Raw genomic sequence first — 8679 nt, 5'->3', positions numbered from 1 at the left:
CAACAACATGGATGGACCTTGAGAGAATTATATTAAGTGAAACAAGTCAGGCACAGAAAGAGAAATACCACATGTTCTCACTTATTGGTGGGAGCTAAAAATAAATAAATAAATTCACACACACAAACACAAAAAAACCGGGGGGCGGGGAAGAAGACATAACAACTACAATTCCTTGAAGTTGGTACGACAAGCAAACAGAAAGGACATTGTTGGGTGGGAGGGGGGAGAGGGAGGAGGGAGGGAGGTTGCGGTAATGGGCAACAATAATCAACCACATTGTATATTGAAAAAAAATAAATATTTAAAAAAAACAAAGAAAAAGCAAGAGAACTTTACCATTTTGCAAGAGAAAAAGTCTAGGTTCCCTTAGGATGGCAACCACATGTAAATTAAAATTAATATTTGTAGTTTTCTCTTTCTGAATTGTAAGCATGGACTGTGGTTGATCAGAGCCCTGGTTAATGATGATTTGAGACTTGGGGCTTAGAAAGTATAGATGACCTTATGTGACAGTATTGGGAAAGCACTAATTCTGGGATAATGGAAGACACCTTGCAAGGGGTAGGGTGAGAGTGAGGTGTCCCTTCGAGTCTTGGTGGTGAAGGGACAGAAGATAGCTGAAGATAAGGGCCCTATGGAAACAACATAATATTTTTTTGAAAAAGCAGCAAATTCTGTCCCTCCCCCCAAAACAAAGTACCATTTATTAAAGAAACTACACTTCATTGTAGCCACAGAAGAGGGTGCTCTTGAACTGAGAAACCTAATAGGCAAACTTATCTTGTTTCTCTCCTGTCACAAGATAACTTGCTATTGCTGGTCCTGAATAATCCTCAACAGAAAAAGAAGCCAGTATCTGTACAAAGTTACTCTAAGAATAGAACAGAAAATTAAATCAGAACTCAGTAAATGGTATGCACCTACACACACTGAATGAAATCAAAAATAAAAAGGAAGGAAAGAAAAACCACAAAACAGAGGAAAACTGGAATGAACACTCAGATGTGAATAGCGTGTATTGAACAGGCAATTGCATTATAAAAGGACACCCTGAGTCAGACATTCAAAAACTCACAATTGAAATGGACATACAATAGGAAGATTTGTGAAACAGGAGCTGACTGAACTCTGGGAAGAAACTGACAATAAAAAAGACAAAAATCATCTTAGGAATGAAAACTAAATTGCAAGGTACCCAAGAGAAGATAGATACTATCAAACATTCAGTAAGGGACATAAAGAATAGAAATGAAAAGGAGTCAAGAAAATGAAATTAAAATGAGAAAAAGAAAGAGAAAGTGATAGAAAAACATCCAATGTATTTAGTTCAATGCCTTGAGCTAGAAAAATGAATGGAAAATGAACAGAAAAATATTTAAAATTATAATAAACTTTTCTGAAATAAAGTGAGATCTGAATATCTATATTGAAATGACTCCTGTCTCCTGTGTACCTGGGAGAATTGATCTAGAACAACCAACTCTTAAGATATGCTAGGATTAGAACTTAAAATAAAAGGGAAGAACTTGACTGTCTGAGCTGCCAAGCCAAAAAACATGTAATTTAAAATTAAAAATGCATTAAAAATGAAAATAATTAAAATGGAAAGAAAAATCAACTTGGCATCATACTTCATCACATTAACACATTAACAAACATTTCCAAGAAATTAAAAATGAGTAATTATTTTAATTGGTTGTGAAACATTGAATAAGTAAAAAAACTGCTATGTCTATAGTGATACCTAAGATTACTTGTGAGTTACACTTTTAGTGACTTTGAAAAAATGCCATAGTTATGAAGAAAAATTTCACATATATCTGTAATGGTTAATTTAGGTGTCAGATCAGATTAAGGAATACCTAGAAACCTGGTAAAGCAATTTTTTAGGGTGTGTCTATGAGGGTATTTTCAGAAGAGGCCTGAGTGGACTAGGTGGGAAGGATCCATCCTCAATACAGACAGACACTATCCTATTTGCTATTTGGTGGGGGCCTGGAGAGGATGAAAATGGAGGAGAAGTCCAGTCTCTCTATCTGTTGGAGCTGGGATACACTCTTCTCTGCTGTTTGTGGACATTGGAACTTGAGACTCTTCAGCCTTTGGGTTCCAGGATTTATACCAGTGGCATCCCTGTCTCTCAGGCCTTTGGCTTTGGACTGAGAATCACACCAATGGCTTCCCTGGTTCTGAGGCTCCTGGACTTGGACAGAGTCATGCTATCAGCATCTAGTTTGCAAATGTCCTATTGTGGGACTCCTCAGCCTTCACAATCGAGTGGGCCAAGTCCCCTAATAAATCCCCTCTCATATTTTTATATACATATTTTATTGATTCTGACTTTCTGGAGAACCCTGACTAATACAATAAATATCCTTGGTTGTTAAATGCTGACATATTTAGATGTAAACTGTCGCAGTATCTGCAACTTACTTTCAGATGGTTCAGCAAATACTGTAAAAATAAAATACAGAAATGTGTTTGGAATTTTTTATAACTACTTGGCATTTTAAAAAGTTACTCAAAACAAATTGCCAGATTTCAAATATTTTTGTATACCCAAAGAAATCTCTTTTATATTGACTGAGAGACATTTTGTAAGTAAAATGTATTTCATCTTATACGTTGTTACTTTATTTAGATTTTTGGACTAACAGATGAAGAGTGGCTTTTTCATATTTCTGTGTACTCTTAGAATTACTGTCTTAGAATTACTTCTTTCATTTTTTTGGCACATATTTACTAAACTGCTGACACCTTAACAGGAATCAAGGCAGTAGCACCAAACTGCACAAGTAGTCACTGCATTCTTTCCACCATAGACCACAGTAAAAAAGAAAGAAACAAAAGTATATCACTTTCACTTAAGAATGTTCTTAATAAGAAAGGAAAATTTTTTAGTTGTCTTTTTTTATTGCATTGTAATGTTTATATATGAGTACTTCAAAAAGTTTGTTAAAAAATGGAATGAAAAGATAATACAAATCTTTCCATGAACTTTTTGAAGTACCCTCTTATTCTTGATGAAAGTCCATTTTCACATAAACGATTTGCAAAAATTTTCTCCCGTTCCGTAGGTTTTTTCATTTCTTGATGGTGTCTTTGGAAACAAAAAAGTTTTAAAATTTGGTGATGTCCAATTAATTTTTTTCTTTTGTGGCTATATATGTGTTTTTTATACATAATGTGAGTAGACTTTTTAAATATACATTGTAAAATGCTTTAAAGCTTTTTTTTTTTTGGTCAATTTATTTTAGTTTATTTTTAATTGTGGTAAAATAATTAAAATTTTGCTGTATTAGTTTGCTAGGGCTGTCATAACTAAGTACCACAGACTGGGTGGCTTACGCAACATAAATGAGGTCACTAGGGCCTACCCTAATGACCTCATTTAACCTTAATTATCATTTTAAAGACCCTGTCTACAAACACAGTCACATTCTGAGGTACTGGGGGTTAGTGCTTCAAAATGTGAATTTTGTGGTGGGGGGCAGAATTCGGCCCATAACGGGTATATATCATAAAATTTACCATTTTAACTATACAGTTCAGTGGCATTAAGTATGTTTTCATTATTGTATAATCATCACTACCATCCATTTCCAGAACATTTTTCATCTTGCAAACTGAAACTACCTATTAAATAATAACTCCCCATTGTCTCTTCCTCCAGCCCCTGGCCACCACCATTCTCCTTTATGCCTCTGTGAAAAGTAATGTTTGAGACAGTTTTTCACTTTCATCATTAGTGAGAATCTTCAGCTCCCCTGAATTGAGTTAGCTTATTTTTGAAGATAATTCAAAGTTTAGGTTTTTAAATTTTAGTTTTCAAGTTGATAAGTTGATAAAGGTAAAAGGAAGTTTAAATATGTTTAGGTCTTATTGTCTTGAAATCTAATGTTTATTTGCTATTTCTAAGAGGGTTAATAATTTCTAAAAACATTTCATCAAGGGGCCGGCCTGGTGGCGCACTGCTATAGTGCGCCGCTTGGGAGGGTGGCGGCGCTTCCGCCGAGGGTTCGGATCCCACATACAGACCGGTTCCCGCTCACTGGTTGAGCGAGGTGCGGGCGCGACACCGAGGGTTGCGATCCCGTTGCCGGTCCCGGTCCGGTGCGGGCGCGACACTGAGGGTTGTGATCCGTTGCCGGACACGGAAAAAAGACCAAAAAAAAGGGGGGAAAAAAAAAAAAGCATTTCATCAAATTTTTTTCATTTGGGAAGATTTTATTTTTTGTTCTTATTTCTGCATTTTACTATTTTATATTGTATCAGTTATGCATTATGTCAGTTTTGCATCTCATTATAAATGTAAATATTAAAGAAAATGTTTTCTGTATAAAATAACCTCTCAAAGAGTTGTTTTGTTTCATTTTTATTCATATATTCATACGTTCACTCAACATTTGAGTCTTTATTATATGGTAAACATTGGATGTACAAAGAAGAATAAGACATGATTTTTATCTTCAAGGAGGTAAAAAAAAATGTACCTAGATGGGTATAAACACATTAATATATTTAAAAGAATAGACAAAGAAGAGAATTGGTGATTTTTACAATCATGTAACAACATGGAGAAAGTAAGAGAGTCCTGGAGGTGCGAGGCCCACTGTGGGGTGGCCAGTAGTTGGATATGTCTGAAACAGTAGATGGCTACGTAGAGAAGGGGGTCGAATGTGTTTGGAGCTCAGTTTTGAAGACTGTTAAAAAGCACCCTGTATGAACAGAGAGTTCTGAAACATTTTGAAGTCTCAGAATGAATGACGGGCTCTGAGAACATTAGGTGATGTTAGTTAATCTTATTACGTATAATTAAGTGCAGTCTAAATACATTTATAGTCATATTTAAAATTTTCCACTAGGTGGTTTTTCAGAGATTGTTATTTCAAAAACTCACATTATATATATACGTTTTAATATATTTCATATTTGGCATACTTAAATATTTGCCATATTTGAAATAATATTTACCTTAGCTTTGTGTTTTTTAATTCCTTTTTTTCAGCTATAAGGAAGACGAGATGGATGAAGAACCAATGGAACCTCTGAAATATGCTGATCAATTTCCTGTAGCTCAGATAATACACCAGGTTTGCTTTCCATTTTATTCTTTTGAAAGAAACAAGATTTTTAATCTCTGAAAAGTAATTGCTTTTGTTAGGTTTTTCAGAATCAATGTGCTATAGCTGAAAGGCATTCCAAGCCATCTGTCCCTATTTAGACTACATCTCTTACAGGTGAAAGTCTCATTCAAAGCACAACATTAAAAGGCTACTTGCTGTGTTAACATTAGAATTCTTACTTATATGAAATACAGGGTAAGATCAGAATTATCTTTAGTGCATTACTTAACAACAAAACTTAATTTTAGAAAACTTTCATTTTGAACCAGTGTGCATAGTACTTGTTAGTGACAAGTAAAAAGAGCTGAAAAAATATCATTTGGTGTAATTTTTTGGAGTAGCTAGAAAGAGAAAACAATCTTGCCCTACTTCTTCCCCCCCCATCCCATTATCAACCCTTGTAAAGTCTAATTCTACACATCATGTGGGCAATTTGTTCATTTCCAATTATAAGGGCTCTACCATCCCTTCTACATAAATGTAATCTTAGAGAAGGCAGTGTTGTTAAGTATTTAAGCTTAGACTTTGTACTGTAATTTTGACAGCATATAGCCTCTGCCCTGCTGGGCCAGAATCTAATAATTTTAAGTGGTCTGTTAACTAGAGTTATAGCCTTTAGACCTAGCAGATTTTTCAGAGCCTTACTGATTGTAATATTAAAAGCCTTTAAATGTCAGAATTTCTCCAAATTGTTATCAATGTTAATTGTTATTGTGAGTCTTTCCATATGTCTTTTTCAATCAAAAGAGTTTTTATTTAGCTGATACGGGTTGAGTAGAAGTGGTGCCATTTTAAGCTTATTAAAAGAGACAGGGTTTACTTTAAAATGTTGGCTATATAGATCTTTTCATTTGACATTAAAATTTAGTATTACAAACTATAAAAACGATCTGGAATTTGCCCATTTGGGAAGCTCATCTGTGCTTGGTAATCAGGTCCAGTTTATATGTCAGGAATTCCCTAGTGTTGTCAGAGCTGAAATGACCTAACAGTCTGCAAATGTCACATTTAAAATTCTGTCTTCATGCCTGACTCTCAGCATAAATGAATTAAACAGCAGAGCAGGCAGCAAGTCAATATGTTCTTAACAGTAAGAGTGAGCAGTGAAACAGTCTGTGGTTTGTTCTGAATAGGTAAATAGAATCTGCCCAGAACTGTTCACCTAGAATAAAATCCAAAAGAGGAAACAAGAATTAACCTTTAAGATGGTTGACCAGATGAAATGTCAGTAATATTTTTATAGCATGAGTGAACCAATAAACCATGTGGTTTATGTAACAGCTGTGGTTTGCTACTGTACACTGTGTAAATTCAAAGATGTAAATTTTTGACCCTGATGAGAATTTTAGATTGTGATTTTTTTTTTTTTTGGCAGCATGAGAGACTGTATTGTTTTAAACACTGAATTATAACAAAAATAATTAAAATTCTATAGTGCCAATTTTATAAAATTTCAATCTTTAAGAAATCTTGCATGATAGGAATTTATTTTATTTTTGTTTTTATTGAATCAAATTAATTCTGTTCTCAATTAAGGAGTAGTCAGGAAAGGTGGTTGTTAATACCAGGATCTTCATCTATTCATTTTATTTCTCTTTTTGACAGTACTAAAACTTAGAGACTATTACCATTGACTTATCCAAGTGGTCTTTAAGAAACAAATGAATTATGTTGCCAGAAGTTCACGTCTCAGTGGATTATTTGAAAACCACTTTTCCTCTAAGAATATAGTAATACATGTGATAATTAGGTTCAGGCAATTCCACAAAAGCTTTTTGATCTATACATATATCTAAATTATGGCATTATTGTAGTATATAACTAACCTTTACCTGTAACTACTTTTATGAGAAATAATCTTGCATTATACTTTACTTATGCCTGTTTTGGAGCAGGTGTCTTTTCTACTTGAAATAAAGTTATTTATTTGCATGTCTTATATATCCTATTTGATTATGTTTTTGGGCATTCTTGATTTCTTGATATCCCTTTCAGCAGCTTGCTTTATGCCATGTATGCATATATGTGAATGGATGGATATGTATTTTTACAGTACCTTGAAGCCAGGATCTCCTCTGTCCCCTACCACCCAGGTATCACAAGCCAGGGATTCTCACTAGTAGCACAATTTAGAAGCTGCAGGAAGATGGAGGCTTTTGGGGGAGGAACAGGGATGGGGCTATAATATGATGAGCAACTAGAGAAACAGGAGAGAGAGGAATGAGTCTCAGTCATTTTAGTAATTCATTTCTTCAAACTTAAACTGATTTTTACAATCAGGAGTTAGTTAGGATTCTCATTATTGCCATTTTATACTGGCAAATTGTTTACCATTTTTCTAGGGTAAATAGGGTAAATTTTTCTAGCAAATATGATTGTATATCTAGGAAACCTAAGAGAGTTAGGTTTTAAACGATAGAATTTATAAGATAATCTGGTGAGTAGCCAGATAGAAGCTAAATAAAACTGATTGCTTCTCTGTATTTGTAATAAACACACAGAAACGGAATGGGGAAAATTTTTTCTGTCACAACACTGAGAAGAATGATAAAATACTCACAATTAAATTTAACAAGTAAACCATAGGACCTATATAATAAGCGCCATGGATACATGCCATATATCAGGAACAAGAAGACATACCAAATACTTGATGGTGGAGAGAGAGAAACAATATCGTAAAAGTATAAATTCTCCCAAACTAGCAATTCTAATTAGAATGCAAACAAGTTTTTTTTTCAAAGGTTAGGAAAAATTGACCACATGATTTATGGAGAAGAACAGATATCCATGAATAACGAAAGAAAGTAAATAAAAGAGAGAGGCACTTGCCCTACTAGGTACCAGAGCATTAAAGAAACTATAATCAGATAAACATGGTATGGACAAAGGAATAGACTAACAGACCAATAGAACATACTGGAGGAATGGATTTCAAACTTTATTGGTTATAGTTCACAATAAGAAATACATATCACCTACATAATGACTCTTAATGTGTATGTTTATGTGTGTGTGTTAAAAAGCAAAAATAAAACCTTTATGAAACATTTACTCTCGTTACATATGATACACTCTGATATTTTCTTTTTCTATTCTATTTTATATTTTAAAAAATGCCTAATAAGCCTACTAAATTGATTTCACAAGCAACAGATAGTACTGATACCTGTGGTATAAAAGGCACTAGAATAGAGAATTTAGAAAAAAATTTTATTATATTTGATAACTTAATATATGATAAAGATATTTTATATCATTAGGAAAACAATTAAACCCCTATTTCATACTGTGTACAAGACAAATTTTGTATAGATTAAAGACTTAATGTAAAATAAGTAAATAGATAATTTAGAAGAATTTTTAGGTAACTATGTGTATAATCTGAAAGTAGGGAAGAAATTCTGGGTGAACACAAAAATCCAAAAGATATGTTCAGCTCTATAAAAATGGAATATTTGTATGACATAGAGTACCACAAAATTAAAAGGCAAAATGTTAGAATCTAGACAAATACATTTACAAAGAAGACAGTAATAAGGGCCAGCCC

At 33.6% G+C, this 8679-nt stretch overlaps 1 protein-coding gene across 1 annotated transcript in view; it reads left to right on the top strand.

The window, feature by feature from the left end:
* PIGK (phosphatidylinositol glycan anchor biosynthesis, class K) overlaps positions 1–8679 on the top strand; it is a 123001-nt gene that overhangs the window by 82145 nt on the left and 32177 nt on the right. The window contains exon 10 of the mRNA XM_008567343.1: positions 5012–5096. Within this exon, the coding sequence (XP_008565565.1) occupies positions 5012–5096 (85 nt within the window). The remainder of the gene's footprint in view (positions 1–5011; positions 5097–8679) is intronic.

Source organism: Galeopterus variegatus, unplaced genomic scaffold (genome assembly GCF_000696425.1).
Source record: "Galeopterus variegatus unplaced genomic scaffold, G_variegatus-3.0.2 Scaffold312, whole genome shotgun sequence".
Lineage (NCBI taxonomy): Eukaryota > Metazoa > Chordata > Mammalia > Dermoptera > Cynocephalidae > Galeopterus > Galeopterus variegatus.
Note: the sequence above shows the minus strand (reverse complement) of the source record. Positions and strands in the feature narration are given on the sequence as shown.